Consider the following 23,344-nt stretch of genomic DNA (forward strand, 5'->3'; position numbering starts at 1 on the left):
CATCCATCTCATTGGTAACTTCACTTCCCAACCTTTGGTGTTAACTGATTGGTACTGCATTTACTCATTCCTTTTCCTTTCCTCCTCTCTCTGACTCAGTGCCTTGAGGATGTGATGTTGAATTCCTTGGCCAAGAATGCCAGTGAGATAGTATTTACCCCTATACTGGGCTATTACTCTTGTCTCTTTGTGGTGTTTTGACACATTCCAACAGATGTTTTTTCTGTTTTATCCATTTGAATTGAGTCACTCATTTCTGTGCTCTTCCCTTCAACATTGCATCTGCTCCTTGTGTTTTCAATCAAGTCATAGGAGCATTTGCCTGTCATATACAAGGACTGAAGCTGAGGTTCTGTTATTACATAAAATACACAGGCTTATTAATTTAAAATTTATAAGTTTGCTTTCAGTAATGTTTTTTTTTTTTTCCAAAATTCAGTTACATTTTGAAAATAGTATTCATGTTCTTCAATCATGCTTTAGCTCTTCAACACAAGGAACATAATTTAATGGGATTCTGGTTTCTCTAGAACTGCTCATTCTTTTATCATTTGGGTAATACATGATGAAGAAAAATAGATATTATTTTTAGACACATTCCTTGACAATAAAACCCAGTGCAGGAGGGCTCAACATTGTAGGAAACAGTGGAGTCTTTCTTGGAATCCATTACTCTTAATTATGCACATCCTCTCCCCACTTCTGGAGGATTTGTCTTGGTAGATCAACTGTTACAATGACATAGTTGGCATCTTTTTGCAGTCTCTTCCCCTGACTGGACCTCCAACTTTTCACAGGTGCTCCTCTATCATTCTGGAGTATGTCTCTGCATTGCACTGTATTCAGTAAAAGACATTTCTGACAGGCATCAGATGGAAATATGGATCCATGTCTTCAAAACATTAATACTCCACCCAGCCCCTTCAAGCTAAGCATAGGAGATCTTTGCCACTTACCAATTCCTAAATACTGGAGTGGTGGACCTCAAAGAGTTCCTCACTGATTATGTACAATACAATACAGTGGGAAGTAGGATGATTATGACACTGTCTGTGTAGTATGGGTCACCCCTTAAAAAGCTTGTGTGCATTTTTCCTCCAGCAGGATTGGTTTGTAACCCCTGCCTTTCTCTAGTTAGGTTGTGGTGATGCAAATACACGATGGTCTGATCTCAATCTAATAACACTACACTTCTTGGTTTGCCAACCACTTGTGTGTGGGTGCTTGGTCATTGTAAAAATTCCACTCATCTATGAAATACTTGGAGTTTTTTGCTTTTACCTCTTTTTCTTCCAGGCAAAAAATATACATTAGTCAAGGTGAAATGTAAACTCCCAAAGATATGTCTCTATGTAATCTCTACTACTGGGTGTCGCACCCAATGGGTGACCCATTCAGGCACTTTTGAAAGGGAGCTCATGTATATTTAACATTTGCACCATTCCATCAGTCATTTCAGAGTAGGATTATATGTATTCTGTGTGAAGTGGTGAAGTATAGGAGAAGCTAACTTTTTACTTACTTGAAACTATATTCCTGATAGATTCTCACCTCTGTACACTTTTCCACCCATTCACCTCTTTCCATGTTCTTTGCACTTTCTTCATGCTTTGTCTAAGAATGAAGTTATTTCAAGTGCAATGCTTAAGAGGAGTAACTGTGCAATGACATAGGGGGTTCCCTACTGATGAAGGACTATTGTCATATGATGTAATGTGCTAGAGTAGTTCATGTTAAACATGTGATTTTTAAATGACAATTAGTACAAGTCTAGCAGCATGTAAGTCTCATACGCAGTTTGATTAAATGATTGATTGATTGGCACAAAGTTGTAAAAATATAAAAGTAGAATAAATCAGGTAAAACTTAAATAGAATTAAAATGGCCAATGACTTATAAAAATTTAAAAACACAATTAAATTGGACAGTGTCACCACTGCCAATGACAAAGTTCCAAATAAAAATGGGTAAATGGCCATGCATCCATATTACTGGATGCCCAAAAAATGCCATAACTCCACACAGTGTTCTCAAGGTCAAAAACACAAAAACAAGACACTCTTATTTGAAAAAGACTTTAAGGAAGGTAAGAAAAATGTTAATTGTTTTAAAATCAATGGCTAAAAATCTGCCATACGTTTTTAAACAGTCTAATGTTTTCCTCATGGGTACTTGCCATTATGCAAAGTTTTCAGCTACTTTTCAGTTCCAATCATCTTAGCCTCTTCTTGGTAACCAAAAATCTACTTTCTATTCTGTGATGTTCAGTTATATCACAAAAAGTACTTTGTATATGGAAAAAGAACACCTTTTTAAAAATGAAACATTCACTATTTTTTAGTATCCACAGTGATGTGAAATTTGGGATTTAATGTGTCCTGTTTTATCAAATGACACAATCACATTAAATAGAAAACATCATTAATGTCAATAAATAGGTCATTTATTGTTGAAACAGACATAAATTATCAATATAGCATGCAGATATTTAACCTTACAACCAGACATATGAGACTGACATGATTATATTTTGCTCCCAGTTCTCATTGTTACTGTACATCCAATTTTTATAGAGAGTAAGTGAATTATATGTCTAAGACTGTAAAACTGTGTTAACACAGGTAGTGTCTTTGCTAGCATGTACTCCACCAATCCAATTTTGAATTTCCATTTTGAATGTAAAATAAATACTTGTACATAATTATCAGGTAAAGTCATTGTTTCAACTTTACATTCAATGGTTATTCTTAATATATCCAATAATGTGTTTCCTATAGTTGGTGCCCCCCCCCCCAAATATTTTGTCACTTATGTTTGTTTCTAATGAAATGGAACATCATGTACCCACTTTGCTTGTCAATGGTAGAAATGTTAACTGGAATTTCTGTGTAAGCAGCATATTGAATGCATTACAGCATGAGCTACAGTTTTCATGAAGGATAAGTACTTATAACAATAAAGAGAGTGCATTTTATATCACCTACTGGAAGACCAGGAAGTCCTGGTATTCCTGGTGAACCTCTTCTTCCAGGTGTTCCAGGTATCCCTCGAGGCCCTCTTGCTCCAGGTAATCCAATAGAACCAGGCAGACCTGGTGGACCTTGATTTCCAGGGGCACCCCGTTCACCAAGCTTAATGCCAAAAATAAACAATTTTGTGTAAATGATCAGTTTTGATAGAAAATTATTAATAATGAAAGCATTCCCCAATTATTAAACTAACTGAAGAGATTAGGAATTTTAATATATTATAAACAACACTGCCATTTCTCAGTGCAAGCACTATTTGTATTTCAATGACAGAAATGTATTAAAGTCCTCCAATGATAGTTGTACCAGTAAAAGTGCCAAAGGTTGGAAATAAAATACTTGATTAGTTGAATTGTTTGGCTTAAATAGTGAGTCTTTGTTTCTTAATTCAAAATTATTACTGGAATAAATATGAATTACAAAGAATTTATTCCACAGTTCAATACCATGATATTAATTCTATAACTTTAGAATAACATTAAATAATAAGCATTTTATAAAAAGTGAATATTTTGAAAAAAATTATATAGTTTCATTATACAGAAAAAATTAAAAGTGATAAACATTTAATCCTACAGGCATTTTTTACAAACTTGTAAACATTTAAATTAAAACTAAATACAAAAAGAGCTTACAAACTACAAATTATGTTCTGTTACTTTCCTGTTTTGTTCAAAATCTCATCACTAACTAGATTCAATATTAGTTTAATCCAAAACAATAAAAATGTTTTTTTTAAAAAATTAATACTTAAAAAGACTGTGAAAAAAAATATTCATAGGAACAGATTTCCTAGAAAAGAATGTTCAGTAAAAGTTGAATGCATAAGCATGCCAAAATTTGTGAAAAAAACAAAAAAACAAACAACCATTTCTGCATTTGAATTATTTTAATACAGCAATAATACAGAATACTAGTGTTGTAATTATCTTTCATTATGTACTTCAGATATAACAATCAGACAGATAAAAACTCACCAATCCTGGCCAACCTTTATGACCTATGGAACCCTAAGGGGAAAAATAATAATACAAAATAAAAATGTATAATAAGAAATAAAAAATATTTAAACTTGTAATATTATAAATATTTAAATTGTTTACACACTGTTATTAGGTTCTATAATTATTAAATTTGATTAACATTCTTTGAAATTGCTTACAGTATATTATTTGGTTTTAGAATTATTTAGTTTAGTTTACATTCTTTGTAACTGGTTATAGTATATTACTGTGTGTGTGTATGTGTTTTCTCATAACAATGCCACATCAAGCTATCTGCTGAGCCTGCCAAGGGGAATCGAACCCCTGATTTTAGCGTTGTAAATCCATAGACTTACTGCTGCACTGGGGGGTAGTATATTACTGGATTCTCAATTATTCAATTTGGTTTATATTCCTTGAAATCTTATTTTTAGTAGAATATTTATATTTCTTGGAATTGTTCATGGTATATTATTGGATTCTGTAATTATTTAGTTTAGCTTACATTCTTCAGAATTGTTTGTAGCAGTTTTTGCAATTTTAAATAGAGATACACCCTAAATCAGCAAAATATCCCTTGCCCCTACACTACATGACCAAAAGTGCATGAACACCCCTTCAAATTAGTGGGTTCAGCTATTTATGCTACACCCATTGCTAACAGGTGTGTAAAATCAAGCATACAGCTATACAATCTCCATAGACAAACATTGGTAGTAGAATGGATTGTGCTGAAGAGCTCAGTGACTTTCAACGTGGCACCATCATAGGATGCCACCTTTCCAACAAGTCAGTTCATCAAATTTCTGCCCTGCTACAGCTGCCCCGATCAACTGTAAGTGCTGTTACTGTGAAGTGAAAACGTCCAAGAGCAACAACAGCTCGGCCACAAAGCAGTAGGCCACACAAGCTGACAGAACGAGATTGCTGAGTGCTAAAGCATGTAGCACATAAAACTCTTCTGTCCACAGTTACAACACTCACTACCAAGTTCCAAACTGCCTCTGGAAGCAAGGTCAGCACAAGAACTGTTCATCAAGAGCTTTATGAAATGGGTTTCCATGGCTGAGCAGCCACACACAAGCCTTAGATCACTATGTGTAATGCCAAGCATTGGCTGGAGTGGTGTAAAGCACACTGCCATTAGACTATGGAGCAGTAGAATGAATCATACTTCACTATCCAACAGACAAATCTGGGTTTGGTGGATGTCAGGAGAACACTAACTACCTAATGCATAGTGCCAACTGCAAAGTTTTGTGGCAGAGGAATAATGGTCTGAGGCTGTTTTTCATAGTTTAGGCTAGACTCTTTACTACCAGTGAGAGGAAATCATAATGCTACAGCATACAATGACATTCTAGAGAATTGTGTGCTTCCAACTTTGTGGCAACAGTTTGGGGAAGGGCCTTTCTTGTTTTGGCATGATAATGCAATTGTGCACAAAATGAGGTCCATAAAAACATGGTTTGCTGAGGTTGGTGTGGAAGAACTTGTCTGGCCTGCACACAGCCCTGACCCTCAACCCTATCAAACACTTTTGGAATGAACTGGAATGCTAGCTGCAAGCCAGGCCTCCTTGCCTGACCTCACTAATGCTTTTGTAGCTGAATAGGAATGAATCCCCACAGTCATGTTCCAAAATCTAATGAAAAGCCTTCCCAGAAGAGTGGAGGCTATTATAGCAGCAAAGGGGGGACCAACTCCGTTTTAATACCCATGGTTTTGGAATGAGATGTTCAACAAGCACATATGAATGTGATAGTTAGGTGTCCACACACTTTTGGTCATGTAGTGTGTCTTCACATTGGAATAAATTTCACAAGTAATAACAGCAAAATCAACATTTTCTTTACCTGTTTTTAATAATTAACAAAAAATGCTTGTAAGGAGTGAATAAATTGGAAAACAAAACCTTTGAAAGCACAGTGATAGTTTTATTACATTATCATAATCTTCAACTTTTCTGTTTCTTCCATCCTTATTTCTTCCTGTGGTTTCTCTAGTGAAAAGGCTGGATTTACATCTTAGGGAGCTGTGTCCATAGTTTGGAAAACACTGGTTTACAGTATATTGCTAGAATTTTATATTATCTAATTTGATTTACCTTTACTGAAATTTTATAGAAATTTCTGAAATGTGTTATATTTTTGTGCTGATGATTTATACATTGTTTATAATCAAACTGTAGCACAGAGATAAATTTTTGTCCAGTTGTAGATACACTGCTGGTCAAAATCTTAAGGCCAATGAACATAAAGAAAAATATGCATTTTGAGTTGTTAGACTCAATCACTTATTTGAGTAGAGCTTCAAAAGATGAAAATAAGAAAAAGGAAAATAAAAAAATAATTTTTTTTTTTGTATTTGATAGAGAAAATGTGAACACTATGAAATTAGCCTAAATACTAGCTGGTCAAAAGTTTAAAACCATACCAAAAAGACGCCCTAAACAGGGTAGAAATGCCCAACAAGAGGTCTCAGTAGTGAGTTGCACAGCTGTCATTGAGAATAACTTCAAACATCTGCTTTGGCATGGTCGATATAAGCATTTGCAAAAGGCTTGCTGGAATGTTTTTCCAAGTGGTGAAGATGATTTCACAAAGATCATGCACTGTTTGGAATTGACTTCCATTTCTATAGATTTCCCTTACCATCTACCACCAAACATTTTCAATAGGGTTCAGTTAGGACAAACACACTGGATGGTCCAAAAGAATCATGTTATTCTGCATAAAAGTCCTTTGTCCTGCAGGCATTGTGGATTGGGACTTTTCTACATCCCACATTTGGTGCTTCTCAGCAAAGTTTAACCGAGCTGTTTCGTGGTATGGTAAGAGGCATGGCCTTTGAAGACATTTACAGTTTTTAAAGCCTTTCTCTCGTAGATGCCATCTTATTGTTCTTGAGTTGCATTCTTAGTCTGTAAGGGCCTTGATCTGGTTTAACAATCGGCTGGTGTCTTGCCGGACAACCCATTGAATCCTCCTGCTCAATGCTGGTGAAATTTTCTTGGGCCGACCACTTGAAATTCTCGTTCCATATCCCTCAGTCTTTTAAGAAATTTGCAACAGCAGTTTTACTATGCCCAATCTCACCAGCGATGGCATGTTGAGAGAGACCTTGCTTTTGCAGCTCAACAATTCTGCCACGTTCAAACTCTGTTAACTTTTCAGCCACTGCCATGTTATTACCCAATGTAACACAGGAGATGTCAGTGGGAGATGTTGACAATGCTAATGCTTGAACACAAATGACTAAATTTCATTATGTGTTTACTGATTAACACTTTGTTTCAGTATAGTCTTAAACTTTTGACCAGCTAGTATTTAGGCTATTTCATAGTGTTCACATTTTCCCTATTAAATGCTAAAAAAGGTTTTTATTTCTATTTTCCCTTTTTTATTGTAATCTTTTGAAGCTCTACTCAAATAAGTGATTGAGTCTAACAACTCAAAATGCATATTTTTTTCTTTATGTTCATTGGCCTTAAGATTTTGGCCAGCAGTGTATAAGCTATCCATGAAATATGCTAGTATAGTCCACATTATCCATTACTAAAACAAACGTCTTATATCAGACAAGTATCTGGTAACTGGAGACAGTTAATGTTTACTGTTTAGGACTTAAACATTAAATGTATATATATTTGAACTACAGTTAGATAATTACTAAACCTACATATAAATGATGCCATTTAGTCTTTCAGTATAAGAAGGTGAACAAAATCATTTAGACCACATTCTAAAAAAGTTTTGTTTTTAAATTATGAATAAAGAAGGATTTAAGAAGAGCCTCAAATCAGTTTTCATGCTGCTAATAGAACCACCAATATATATTACTTTTAGCTTACAACCTGTTATTTAATGATTACATAAACATCAAGACATTATGTTTTGGTTTGTAGCTTGTTCCTAAATATTGATGTGGTCATAGAAACATATAATTATTCTTTACATTCTGTTCTTTAATACTCATGCAGTCATGAAACCACAAATTTTCTTTGTTTATAACTTGCTTTTTAGTACTGATGCAGACATCAAGACAATTTTGGTTTATACACCTGTTCTTCATACTGATGAAGCCATCAAAATATACAATCTTTTGTTTTATAACTTATTCTTTTATACTGATGTAAAGAAAGACATAATTGTTTGGTTTATAACCTATTCTTTAATAATACTGTAGTCATAAAGACTTGTACATATTCTTTATAACCTGTTCTTTAATACTAGTAAAGATAGATATCAAGACACACAAGTTAATACTGATGCACCCATCAATATATATAATTTTGGTTTATAATCTGCCCTTAATGTTGATGTTGCTAATTAATAGGTATAGAGTATTAAGGAGTATTTTAATATGTAAAATTTGAAATAAATCTTGTTCAAGTTGAGGATATCAGATAATAGCAAGGAGATTAAATTCATTTAGATTTCTTTGAGTAAATATGAAGGGAAAAGGCTTTCAGTGGGAATTTTTTTACAGACCTACAGATGATACTGGTGAAATTAGAAATTTACAATTAAGATTTCAGATGTCAATGAAGTCATAGTTATGAATTATTTTAACTTTAGATACATTGATTGGGAAATGCAAGAGTCAAAACATGAGGAAAAGAGGTTTCTGGAAATTGTTCAAGAAAGAAAAGAGCAGCTGCAAGTAAAAATATCAGGTTGGCTCACAAGGAGCTTAAAAGATAAAATTAAAGAAAAACATTATGAATTTAAGAAATTTAAATTGAATGGTATGACAGGAGATTTATTTGGTGAAACAGGAAATTAGATTTCTGATTGGATGAAAATGTAAAAATTAACAGTGAGGATTTTTTAAAATACATTAATGGTAAACAAAATGTTAGAATGGGCATAGAACTCTTGAGCAATGATAAGGAAAGCCCAGTATCAATGATTATGAGATGGCTAGGTTATTAAATTTTGTTTTTTCTTCAGTTTTTGCTAATGAAAAATTAAGCAGTATTCCACATTTTGAACAAATGATAAATGGAAAAAAAGACAAATCAAGATAAATGCATTAATTCTAAGCTGATTAAGAAAACATTGGGAAGATTAAAAAATGATAAAACTTCTGGGCCAGATAATATTTACCGAAGGGTTTTAAAAGATGTTAAAGATTGGATATGTCAGCCACTTGCTACTATTATTTGTAAGTTCTTGAATAGTGGGAAAGGTATCAAAGGGACCAAATCAGTTGTGGGAAAAATTTTGGAAAGTCTGATAAAAGATGCTTTGAAAAGTCATTTAATAAATTTTATAATTTAGTGGATAGTCAACATGGTTTCACTAAAGGAAAATCTTACAAATATTTAGGTTACTCTTATGTAGATAAGGATAAAGTGTAGATTTGATGTATCTAAGTTTTCAGAAAGCATTTGACAAGGTACCAGATAAAAGGCTTGTAAAAAAAATTACCTCTGTACATATGGGAAATAAGTTACCAAACTGAATAGAAGAGTGGTTGGATGGAAGAAAGAAGAGGGTTGTTACAAACGGAGTTCAGTTAAACTGGATTAATGTCATAAGTGGGGTACCTCAAGGCTCAATCTAAGAACCTTTACTCTTTTTTATTTACATCAATGAATAAATGGAAGAATAGTTAATAAATTACTTAAATTTTTAAATAATATTAATGTCTTGAGTATTGCTAGCTGTGAGCAGAATGCTGATAATTTACAAAAGGACTCGTATTATTTAGTGAGTTGGGTAAATAAATGGCAAATTGGTTTTAATTATAATAAATGCATGATAATACATGTGGGTTATCATCATTTGAATTATAAATTGGATGGGAATAACTTTAACAGTGTAATGACGGAAAAGCATCTTGGTGTAATAGTCAATCAGTTTCTAAAGCCATCCAAGCAGTGTGCTGCTTCTATGGGAAGAGCAAATAGGTTTTTTTATTTTTAAATCTACAGTAATATTGAATACATGTTTATAGAGGTTATAATTTCATCGAATAGGTCATCGGTTAGGCTACATTTGGAGTATTGTGTTCAGTCTTAGGCCTCTTACCTTAGAAGCCATCAAACTGTTGGAAAGAGTACAGAGAAGTTAATAAAATGGAGCCTATGATGGAAGAGTTTTCATATGAGGAGAGGCTGAATATCTCAAATTGTTTTCTCTTTAAAAAAGTTAGAGAGAAATCTGACTGAGGTGTTTAAGATTGTAAAGGTAATTGATAGTGTTGAATCATCTTTTTTTATCTTATTTACCAGTAAGAATAGTAGGACTATGGGACACAAGTATGAATTTTGCAGGGTAGGTATCATCTCTAGCTAAGACAATTTCATTTTTCTAACAGTGGAGTTGGTCTTTGGGATGAGTTGCCTTCAGGTGTTGTAGAAACAGTTCAAGAAAACGATTGATAAGTGTATGAATGATATGAGCTGCATTACGTTTTTATTGTGTTTTTTTTTTTAATTTAGTGTGGAAGAATAGGTCCTATTGTTGTCCCAGAACGTTATTTTAAGATTTTTTTTTTTTCGTTTATGACCTGCTCTGTAATACTGGTGCAAATATCAAGATATAGAGCTTTGTGGTTTATAAGCTGTTGTTTAATATTGATATACCCCTCAAGACATATAATATGTTATTTAATACTGATGCAGATATCGCAGTATATATTTTTTATTTCTAACCTGTTTTTAATTATGATGCAAACATCAAGATATATAATGTTTCAGTTCGTAACCTGTTTTTTAACACTGATGCAGGCAAAAAGGTATAATATTTTAGTTGATAACCTGTTCTTTAATACTGATGCAGTAATTAGATGTCTTTAAAATCAGATTAGAAATGTTTCTTCTGATGGCTTAAAAACAAACAACGTTAGGGAAAAACTGCAAACTTGGAATTTTTCTTATGAATATAACATACTCAGTCAACGTTAAGAAAGTGAAATATTTCTGGTAAGTACATCATTAAGGAAAAATAAAACATGGGTTTTTTCTTATAAATGCATTTTAGAATAAAATCAGTATATTGGGCTCCTTAGTTGTATATAAAGTTAATTAGAATGTAAATGTATATTGTTTATGGTTGGAAACATTAACTTTAACTAAATACCTTAATTATCTGTAAACAAAGTTATTTGTAGAGATTTCTTTTTTTGTATACAAAATCAATATTTATATAAATATAAAAATACTTTCATTTAAAAATGTGATTTTAAAATCTCACATCTCTAGATTTTTTTTCGAATACTTGTTAGCATATTTTCACTGTTGAAAACAGTTAAATAACTCAGCATGAAGTCTTTATGTAATGTACTTACTTTTAGACCTTGAATGCTGCTCTGCTTATCAAACTCAATTCCACAGTTACCCTAAATGAAAATGATGCAGTGCTTTATGTTTGCTTTAATAAAAAGAAAAGAATGAAGTGTTTATTTATACTAAGCATTAAATCTGGGACATTTTTGTGGGATTAAAATATGACAAAACCTAAAATGGAAACCTTTCTTGTGATAGAAGATCTCAAAACTTGAACTGAAAAACTTTATTATGCATCATTAAACTTTACCAGAGTACATACTGTAAAGATGTATTAAACAACAAAGCTCTGATTGTAGTTCACAAGATCCTCATTAAACTTTAGTAACTCAGTTTATACTGTCAAGATATATCAAATAACATACTGCTGACTGTAGTTCACAAAGAACCACCATTTAACCATAGTAATGCAGTTTATATTGTCAGCATACATTGAATAGCATATACCTCTGATAGTAATTTACAAAGAACCATTATTAAACTTTATTAAACAGTACATACTGTTACGATTCACGAAGATAGTATTTTCCTAAACTGAAAATGTACTTCTGACAGATACTTACTTCAATCACACAAAGCTTTTAACTTTTACTACCTTACATTGACACAAAGTTTTGCATGCCACTAATCTTGATATTTTCATTTACCTCATATACATTAACATGAGATACCTGCAAATGAACACGCAAATGATTATGTAATATGTGCATATAATCCATCACACTACTCCTATGACAATCAGCACTTCAAGATTAGTCAGATCACATCAAATCACATAAAAAATGGGAAGGACAGGCAGGAAATGTGAGGGAAGATGATTATCTATTGGAAATACATGTTCAGGTTAGGAAAATGTGAACTTCTGATATGATGTCTTACCTTCTCTTACAAAAAGCTAGAATCAACATTGAACTGGTGGAGGATTTGTGAGAAGATAATCCCCCCCTTTAGTAAGCACCCAAAGGAAAATCATAGGTTGTGAGAAGGAACTGAAAACATCACAGCCATTGGAGATTGCACTTATTCTAAGCCAGACATACTCTTCACCATTTAGTAATGTGTCATCCAAAGGATGTAAGTAAAGAAGGAACCCAAAGAAAAGTTACAGAGATAAGAGAACTCCTGGTGTAGAGTGCCTCAGGTGAACAGACTGTAAAAAGCAGTTAAAACTCTATCAATACCTGGCAGAATTTGGAATTTTACCCCAGTTCCATGGCAGGAAGAGGGTTCTCTACCTTACATCTCAAGAATGTGGAACTTCTGTACCAAGGACTCACCCCTGCATCCATGCACCTCCAACACAACAAACACCAGATCCACCAAGAACCAACATCCAACAGATGGTGGAAAGGTGGAGAGTCAGTTTGATAGCTGGCAACATTTGGAATGTTTCATCCATTTCATGGTAGGAGGGCGATAATTAGCCTTACACATGCAAGAATGTATGTGGCTGGTCCAGCTCAAACCAACATCAAATCCCCTGAGAACTGGAATCCAGCATACAGTAGAAAGGAAAGTGCTTCAACTGGAGGGGCAAACTGTAACATATATGTATGTGTACATGTTTGTTAGAGAACAACATCCAATATCTGGTACCACCTGGAACTGAACATCAAGTCTGCAACAGGACGGGTGTCATACCATCTACAATGGCAGAATAACACTGCTCTACTCTCAGTTGAATGGTACTGTGCACACTCAGGAGGACAGGACTCCATGGTCCACCACCCTATTGGCTATGAATTGGTAAGTGGCAAGAATTCGCATATTCCAATAGAAGGAATGAAAAATGGTGTTGGAGAGTCTTAAGCACTAGAGACAGTGATCAGGTTGATGAAGCATATCATTCAACCCCTGGTGATGTCAAGATTTATATATCAGGTCCATAGTAGGATCTACATAAAATGCCATGGATCATCAGAAATGATGTTAGTTTTACTCATATTAGTCCACGAGTATAGCATCTGGCTTGAACATATTTATCAAGCAAAAGACTAACATATAGCTAGGAGTAGTTTTATGGAATATGCCATCTCAACAAAGTGTATAATATGACCTGACCATATGCTATTACATTGTATTTTGAAAGCCTAGAAAACGAATTGACAGAATTGATTAACCAATACCTGGCATCACTTAAAATCATAACTAAAACTCACATTAGAAAGAGTTTCAATGCCACAGTTGTCTAATATGATATATGATCTCAAGCCATACAGTACAGATTTAAGACTAAGTACACCTGGTCACGTAAAACTTATCACACAGTGGAATTCAACATTGCAATAAAAGCCTCTGCTTTTATGAACAGGGTACCTACCACTTAGAGGGAAACATTTATGCATTGATGGAAATGATGGAAATTTGCAGTCAGGGACAAGGAAAGGTGACAGATCTTATGTGAAGAAACAAGAAAAAATGAGAATCAGTAGATAAAGGGAAGAACATGTCAGGTAAATTAAGGGTAAAAGAAGAAAGTTTATTGCACAGGTAAAGAGTCCACAGAATAAACATACAGATTCAAAAGTCACTGAAGGGAGCAATCTATGTCAAATACCACTGGAGAACTCAGACCAGGTAAAAGAGGCAGTCAAATTTAATATGGCCATAAAGGTGGGAAGTGGAGAGAAAAGAAATGGGTGTTAAGAGGGAATTACTCACTCGAGCAGTCAAAGTCTTGAGTATAAACAAGACTAGAAAAGTAGGAAAACATACAAAAAAATGAAACAAAATACAACAAACATCAATTGTGAACACATCAGAAAAACAAAATCCACATGTCTATAAGAGCAGAAATAAGAACTTCAATGAAAGTTGATAGAACAAAGAAAAATAAAGGTTCCAATAGAGGATAGAAAAGAGCATGGAGGAACACACTGAAGTGCCAATTAGTAAGATAAGCAGGGTTAGGAGGATGGTAAAAATGGAAGGGGCAAAACAACATGGATAAAACTGGGAACTGGAAAACACAAGTAAATTCTAGAAATTGAAATGTTGCCAATAATACCACCCTATAGCTTGCAACAGAAAAAAACAAAAAGTCCTCTTTCAGAATACCAAGTACAGTATATTAGAAAAAGTAGGATGTGAAGGACAATAACCCATTTAGACTGATCAACAGTTGTATGTGCACCACTTATTTTAGTAAACTTCCATGAAGGAAAGATGAACAAGACTAGAAATAAAGGAAGTCACACATTGCAAAAATCTAGCCCATCTGGTGTGGAAATGGACACAAGCCATACATGAAGAAAAGAGTGTATACAGACTGAATGACGAAAAACTGGAGTGGGGTTGACAGTGGAGTACCAGAGATAAAAATAGAGAAAAAGTAGGTAACTTCAAAATTCATTGCTAACCAAGAAGGAGCCACCAACAGCCCACCACACAGAGTGGTCTGAAGTATGGCAAACACATATGGGAGGAAACCAATAGGAGGATATGCATACAGGTCCAACCTGTGTAATCCAGAGTGAAAGCACCGACAATTCCTGCCAAAAAATGAGGAACAGGAGATCAAAATTAGGAAAGAGTTATACTGAGAACAGTAGCAAAACCATCCAAATCTGGATATCCTACTGAGTGTACAGCACTAGAAAAACAGGAAGATCCAAAGATCAATCTATATAAAGAATCTTGTTGGAATGAGATAACTGATTCTTGCCCAGGGTATGTGTAATATGAAATACCAACAAAATGATTTGTTTGCTGTGGGACCAACACAGAAGATCCACTGTTTGAAAACAGAGGACTGTTAAATGAGTGCCTCATGTGCAATTATATATGAAACTACAATAGAAATTTCAAAGTGGATCATCATCAACTGGCCCCAAAGAGCCTCTACAAAGTGAAGTAAAGCCCAGTGAATAACAGAATATTCCAAGAGACTGAGATGGAGAGAGGACTCAGAAAGAGTCCATCATCCCAAAATCTCTTGAATGTCAAATTATACCCACCAACTGTCAAGAAAATCATCTATAAAAGGTGACATCCTGGATAGGTAGGAAGAAGAGAAACACCTATGGTAGTATAGGTTTGATCCAACCACTAGCTGAAGTTGGTATAGAAAGGAAGGTTTAGGGTAAAATGGAGAAGTTAAGGGATGGTGTACAAGGCTCTATTGGTCTATCAAACCCTCTGTAGATGACATAAGTGAGCACGACCTGGAAGAATGAGGGCTTGAAGAGAAGCTCACATCCTTGTAAGAGGACAACAGGAGGAATGAGACACTGGATTCGAGATGTTTCATATTTTTCAGCTAAAGTGGATCAGATTGTGCCTGACAGAGGATGGAGACGAAAACTTCCCCATTTGGAAAAGCCAATCCATTCTGCAAGCTTTCTGGAGAAGAAATAATATTTTGGACTTAGTCATCTTGTAAGGAGGCACAAAGAAGCCAGTCATTCATATAAAGATGGAAATAATAGCCTCTCAAATGAATTAGACAGGCAAAAAGCCATAACCCCTCAACAGAATATATGGGGAGACAAAATATTTCCAGATAGAAGTGCCAAAAACTGAAACATGCATCCATGATGGACAAAGTGAAAATAGTGTCTGAATGTAAAGGATAAAGAGATATTCATCTGGCACCTCATTTTCTCATACCCAAACCTGGAATTAAAAAAACACAAAGTGTGAAGTACAACTCTATGATGAGCATGGTAATGATATTGGGGTGATTAATGGAAGTAGAGGATCAAACATTCAGAAATGACTATCAGAACCCATGGATTGGCCTCTAAACTTGAGCAAATGGAAGGATTCTGGTTCTCACTTGTCTTGACCTAAGAGTAGTCAGGTTAAAATGAATAAACATGGTTTTGTAAAGGTAATTGAAGTATTTGTGTCAGCTCCACAGAAAGGGAGAAGGAACATCATACACTGTGAGTCAAAATAAGAGAAAGTGAAATGATGAGAAGCAAAAGTATGGTTGTAAATAGTATGTGGGGGTTAAGGTGTACCAACTATTTAATACAAATTCTCTGCAAAATGACTAGCATGAATTTCAATATCTAAGAAAAGAGAAAACACTAAATAAAGACCCAAAAGCTCATTCTCGAAAAGGGCAGGGTTAAAATTATAGGAAATAGGACAGAAGAACAGAACGTAACATATTTTTCACAAAAGGGGAAGGAGATTAGGCAAGTTATCCAAAATCCAATACGATAAGATAGTCATCAATTTGTTCTTAATGTTCTATGAAATTGGTCAATACCTAACATGCCAAGAATTGTGGCTCCAATCTGGTGAACATGATCAATAAACTTGAGACATCAATAACAGCAGTTGTATTTATTTCCACCCAAAACTGCGAGTGCAGCACTTATGAAATTGAGAGAGGTGAGAAGTTAAATAAAATAATCCATAACTCACTACAAAAGAGAATGCATATACTCAGTACAGAATAATTATGTCCCTGAAGTAAGTAAGAAAGTAAAAACTTATGGACAGGTGAATCAAAACTGCTATCATAAACATATCTCTATAATAAAACTGTGGATCAAAAAGTGTTTAGAAACTGGAAGACTTGCATGGATAATAGTAGTAGTGTTTACTCCTGTGGGTGGAGAATATGCAGATAGCTCATGTTAACATATGTGAGGACAAGTGGAAGTGTATCAAGACTAACAGCAAATGAAAACTTGCATCAATATAGGACAATACAAGTTAAGAAAGTTTTTTGATAGGAGGTAAGATACAGTACCAGAATAACAGAGTGCAGTAGTTCACAAAAAAACATCATTAAACTTTATTACTACAGTAATAAAATTTTAATGCAATATTTAAATAATTTATTTTCTAATTACCTTTTGTCCTGGTGTCCCAGGTGGTCCCTAAGATGACAAAGCAACACAAGTATAAGTGTTTATAATAAATTATTAGAATGTTTAAATTTTGAAAAGATATATAGGTCAGTGTAACACATTCACTTGAAGTATCAATAACAGAATTTAGTTTGATAAAACAAGCATTGTATATTTCTTCTGTTGTTGTTGCTATAAATGACAAAATCTTCACAAAGGAGCATTATCACAGTGGTTACTGTTGAGATCTTATAAATTTCTGGCTGTACTTTACTAATAGTATTTATAACATGGTTATGCACTTACAGGATTTCCATCATTCCCATCATGTCCTGGTCGTCCTGGGAGACCTGGAGGTCCTGCAGGTCCAGTTAGACCCTTTAGTAGTAGTTATTAAAATATTTTTCTCTAACCATCCAATATGAAATATTATCATACACAAAAACTTGTTACTAGCTATTATGAATTATTCCAATATGATACTGCTGATTATGAAAACATATAGAACATTGCCATTTAATCTTTGTTAACCAGACAAAACAAAATTAAACTGAGACACAGAAATAACAATTATATTTAACTAAAATGATAGGTGAATGGCCTCCCATAAATTTATATATTTTTAAGACTGGCTAGAAAACTAAGATCTAATTAAAAGGAAAGTAAACAGAATATTGTAAACTAAATGTTGGAAATACTTAGAAAATATACATCAATTTAAGAATGATAACTTATTTATAATAATAGATGGCTTTTCATATATTCAAACCTTTTATCAAAACAAACAGTGATATTCTGTGATAATGGAACTATGAATTTACCTGAAGACCAGGTAACCCTGGTGGGCCATCCTGTCCTGGTGAACCTCTATCTCCTTTATCTCCCTGAGAAGTTAAAGATAAATCTTAAAATTGTTAATACACTGGATAAAAACATTTATCAGCTAAGCTGATTGTGATATAACTAAAGCAGAGTACAACAGTGACACAGTTTGTATGTTATCTGTATCAAATTTAACACGTTCCTTCATTACATTATAATTTAGTACTTCTTTTATCTGTATAACAAGGGTAATGTGCACATTTTAAACTCATTAAAGTCAACATGTTTCTTTACCAGATTAAAGTTAGCATGTCTTTGCACCATATTACAGCTAATGTGTCTCTTCACCACATAACACTTAAAATTTCTATTCATCACGTTACAGTTAACAAGTCTATCACCATGTTAAAGTTAACAAGAAAATATTTGCAAGATAAAGAGTATAATTTGAAATAAAGCTTGTTACAAAAATTAAATATTCTAAAAAAGACCCCATTCAGCAAGTTACAAAAGGGTTTTCATTGGGGGAAAAAAAAAAAAGTCCTCACTTTTATTCCAGGTTTTCCTATTGGCCCTATCTTTCCTGATATTCCAGGATCACCCTGTGAACATAACAATCACTTTAGTATGCTGCATATGATTCAATAATTATATGTCTTTATTTCAGATTTGTCCATTTTATAATGTAGTTTTCCCAGAAAACCATTTTAATTTGTTATCTATGACTCCAATCATTAGAAATTTGTCTTAAGTTTACACATAAATAATTTCCCAAATATCTCAACATTAATTTTAGTATGTTGTGTATGACTCCAGTCATTACAATTCTGTCTTGGGCTTATACATATTATAATGTAGTAGTTCTGACATTATACATTACCTCCTCTCACATAAATAGCTATTCTTGTTCAGTGCTGCCTTCTACGTGCAAAAAAATGTTTATGCATGTCACAAGCCTTATATCTCTCCTCCATTGGAATTGACTGATTCCAATGCATCTATCATGCAAATAATCATATGTCAACCTTCCACAAATAAAAGTGTGGCATACTTTCATGATGTATATAACTTTCCATATTCAATTTTACTGAACTATCACTTTTTGTTTGGCAGTGCTTGTGCTGACACGTTATTTTTCTATTAGTACTCATCATGTGAATCTTGATTTTAATAGTTTAATTTCTGAAGTGAAGTTTCTTCATTATTATTTCTTTACACTGAAGAAATCTTTTCATTCAACTTAATTTTCCAGATTTTACTTTATTCACACACATGCATATTTTACAACAAATACTTTTGTTTGATTTTATGCATTTCTACAATGAATTTTGAGGTTCATGTTCCCATTTGTATTATACCTCTAGCACAGATGCAGGAGATCCATCATTGGAATTCTCTACTAATACCCATTGTAAGACTGTTTTTTATGTGGGTCAACCATCTTTCCCTAAGCTTGCCCCCACTCATCCTTCTGTACAGGCTGAACCTCTTTGATAAAGATTTGATAACCTTTTTATACCATTAAATTTTGTGGCATTTCTCCTACCCCTCATGAAGAATCAACTATGTCTAATACAGCAAGATTTCTCAATTTATTCAATTCCTTATTTCCATTTGGATTGTGTGTCATATTTGGTTGTCGCTTTACACACGTTTATACTGAAGTTGGAAGATTTTTGGTCATGATACAACATTGTCCCTTCTGCTGCTTTTTTCTGCTGTTCTGAATTTTTGTATTTTCTGTGGTGATATACTTTTTATCATGTATATGAGAGTTTGCAAATTCTTTTGTTATCTGTGCATTATCCTTCGACTCCTTCCTCTTTGGTTGCACATTTGTCACAGTTAGAGCCATGAAACACCTCTACTCCTTTTCCATCCTGGTCTGTATTTATTCATCTGTGTTCTCCTACCAGGGCTTTCTTAATCTTATTATTTTATTCAACGTTAATGGACATGTTGCCAACAGTACCAGAGTGTTCCAGTCCAGTTGAGGCTTGTCTATATTATACTGTTACCCTTTGACAATCTTTCACTACAGTTCCATGGATTCTTTAGGTTTTATCAGAGAGTATTGTCTTATTATTTTTCTCTCTACATCCTTTATCCCTGGTACATTATTCCTTCCCCATGACTTGGGATTCTTCTACCAGCCTGTGTTTGTATGAGGTAGTATAATATTCTCTGTCTTTACAGGTCATTGCAACTGTTCATCATTTGTCTCCATGATTTTGTTTTATCCTGCTGGTAGTCTAACACCAAACTGGAGATTGTCAGCCTGTATTAGGTTTGTCCTACTGCATTCTCATTTCCAATCTGTCCCATTTTATCTTGGAGTCATTTCTAACTGTACAATGCACTTTTTCTCCAGGCTTATTGATGAAAAAGACAAATGTCATTAGTGATTATTTGCAAATCCTGATATTTCATCACTGATGCCCCTTCTCTTTGGTTTATTATCCATGGTGTGGTTTCTCTATTTTGTGCACTGCCATTTAGACTTGCTTCAGCCCTGTATTTTTTGTTCTGCATTCAGAATATTCATTCATTCACTTATATGCTTTTGAGTTGCGACTTTCTCTTTCTTTGATTGACTAGCTACTGTTCACTTGTCTAAACAGAAGTCCACCTGTTACCTTTACCAGCTGCTTCTAGAAGCAGCTATAATGAGCTGTTAATCTTGTTTAAGTCCTTATTGTGTCTGATCCAATGCTTGACCATTTGAGTGTTTTTCTTTTTCTACACACACATCTCAGTTAGACCTGCCCTTCTCCTCTTCAACTTAATTCAATAGGTTTTCAGTTTGATGACAACACTCGAAGTTCTATAATTTTTGGGCATTTGATATTCCATGGTAGCCCTTATCTTATCCTCTAGGCAAGGCTTGTATTCAAGCTCTTTTGTTGGCTTTTCATGACCAATTGAATTTCACAAGGATCCTTTGTTGGATCTCATCATTGTTCTCTTACCATTGTCGTCAATCAGCATTAGTGGTTAGACATGACTTATGTGACAGTGGGTGCCCTACTTCTTCCTCCTCCTCCAGTTTTCACATTTCATAGATTCATCCTTTTGAGGGTGGGGGCATGGGTTGATAATCTGGAAGAACTGAAGTATTTGGTCTTATTCTATCAACATCCTGGAGTTTCTTGCTGTAGGTCGTGTTGTGGTTCATCTTCTTCATCTGGCCAGAAATCATCTGGTAATGATCCATTCACACTTTTATTCAGTGGTTGCTTATCTCAATCACAAGGGTGGTACCCATTCTCCATTCCTCTGTACTCATACAATGGATCTTCTTTATGGGTCTACATGCTTGATATTTCTATCATTGAGTGTCATGTTCTGAATGCTTTTGTTTTTGTTGTGAATCAGATTATTATCCAGAAAATATGTCTGATGAAGCAATCTCTTGATCATTTTGTTTTTCAGTGGCTTTGACTTCAATGGGATTATCTTCACATTGAGGCTTTTGCTGCATCCCTTAACCACAAATTGCTTTGGTTTTGGTCTCTGGTTCCTCTTCTTCTTGCTCTAGTTACTGATGTTTTCAGTCAGTATTAGACCTATATATTTATCTGTCCTCTCATTCTCCTTCTTTGGATGATTTTTTCATCCATGACACTTCATGTTTAGTCTTTCTGAGAGCTCATTCCTGGTCATCTCAGCTGTTGTTTTTGTGGCTTCTCTAGCTCCAACTTCCTCCATTACCTTTTCCTCAGTCTCTATCCTTTCTTTGCCACCCTCAGTCACTAGTGTTTCATCCAGACCCTCCTATCCTTCACCTTCATGTTTGGTTTCTTTCAATCACTGGCAAGATGATATAGTTTCTCCAGATGGTCAGTCTTTTTTTTTTTTTTTGGCTACATGAAACTTACACAATGAAATATAATTTCTTCACCTTGGTTTCTAGGTCCAGATTTTTCCCATAATCAACCCACTGTTCTTAGTCATGAAGATTTCCTCTCATGACTTTTGAATTGGGGGTCTTCTGTCTTCTCGGTCTCATATTTTTGGGCAGTCCTACCACAGACCTTTATTTGTTCTCAATCCCACAAAAGTTTACTTCTCTTATACATTATTTTTGGATTTGTTTCTACCAGAAAATGTCATCTACCATGATGGGCTACTCATCCAGATAGGGATATTAATGTAGTCATGTACTACCTCACCTTGCCTACATTCAAACCACTTACCCAGTGCTCCTAGTTTTCCTTCCTTTTCCTATTCTGCTGTAGACTTTATTGGTATGCTTATTTGCTATAAATATTTCACATGCTCTTTATCCTTCTGCATATCTTATCCTTTCTCCAAATCATTTTTTCCCTAACACTGTGGTGGCTCATGAGGATAACTTTTCCATTTAGCCACTTTCCCCTTCTTTCATTTCACACCTTTATTCTTGTCCTGATAAAGACAGACTTCTATGTCCTGTACATGCTTTTTTTATCTGTGATATTGTCTCTTTATTAGCAACTGTCCTCTACTTGTGTTCTCTTTCCTTCCTCTGTTGCCAATTGTGTTTGGCTCGTCAATCAAATGGCTTCTTCCTCTTTATGGTCTTCCTCCTGCATGTTGTTCCAAGTGTGTTTTCACCCAATAAAGCACCTTACTTTTTCATATGTGTTTCATCTTCATTCCTTTGGAGATACGTCTTCATTCAGGCATGCGGACTACCCGTGATATGCTTGTTTCTCACTGTTTCCATTGGATAACCATCTTCCACCTGTAGCTAATCTAGAACATCAGAATTCAGTGAGACTTGAACGGAGTAAATTTTGTTTCTTATTTTTAACATTAGGGGGTATTTTCCCTTTTATTAATGCTTATTCTTTGGATCCTGCTCTGTGGCAAGTGGTGCTTGACCAGGTATTCTTTACCTTTTCAAATCTTCACTGCTGAGAAATGTCAACTTGAATATTACAATTCCATGAGCAGGCAATGCACAATGCTGAGATGGGTTGTTTCACAAGATTGCTTGTAGGTTTATCCTTGCAATAGAATTGCTTCATAAGTTTACCTGTCCTGGACTGTACCAACACATACATTACAGGAGTAAGGTAGAAAAGGACAGCTGCCCATCCCTGACGTGCATTGTATTGAATAAATCAGTACAGTCTGATTTTAAAAATAAGGTTTTGTGGTCACCCATTGTACTCTCTCAAATGTTGTTTCTCAGGATCTTCACCATAATTTACCCTTCTTTTCTTCTCATGGAGTTTGAGAGTCCTTACCACTTTCCAGTTCCAGTCCACTGAGATGTTGGACCATGGAGGCATCCTCCTGAATAGGTAAATGAAATACAAAAATAGAAATGATTATAAAACCATTCAGGTGAGAGAAAGGTGGTGATGTTCTGCTGTCATAGATGATGTGATCTCCTCCAGTACAAAACACAAAAACAAA

At 34.5% G+C, this 23,344-nt stretch overlaps 1 protein-coding gene across 1 annotated transcript in view; it reads right to left on the reverse strand.

Annotated features, from left to right (window-relative positions):
- LOC143235600 (uncharacterized) overlaps positions 1 to 23,344 on the reverse strand; it is a 93,213-nt gene that overhangs the window by 14,662 nt on the left and 55,207 nt on the right. Inside the window, exons 30-36 of the mRNA XM_076473837.1 lie at positions 18,487 to 18,540; positions 17,938 to 18,000; positions 17,423 to 17,494; positions 17,120 to 17,146; positions 11,312 to 11,362; positions 4,007 to 4,039; positions 2,985 to 3,131 (exon numbers count right to left, since the gene is read on the reverse strand). Of these exons, the coding sequence (XP_076329952.1) occupies positions 2,985 to 3,131; positions 4,007 to 4,039; positions 11,312 to 11,362; positions 17,120 to 17,146; positions 17,423 to 17,494; positions 17,938 to 18,000; positions 18,487 to 18,540 (447 nt within the window). The remainder of the gene's footprint in view (positions 1 to 2,984; positions 3,132 to 4,006; positions 4,040 to 11,311; positions 11,363 to 17,119; positions 17,147 to 17,422; positions 17,495 to 17,937; positions 18,001 to 18,486; positions 18,541 to 23,344) is intronic.

Source organism: Tachypleus tridentatus, chromosome 12 (assembly GCF_004210375.1).
Source record: "Tachypleus tridentatus isolate NWPU-2018 chromosome 12, ASM421037v1, whole genome shotgun sequence".
NCBI lineage: Eukaryota > Metazoa > Arthropoda > Merostomata > Xiphosura > Limulidae > Tachypleus > Tachypleus tridentatus.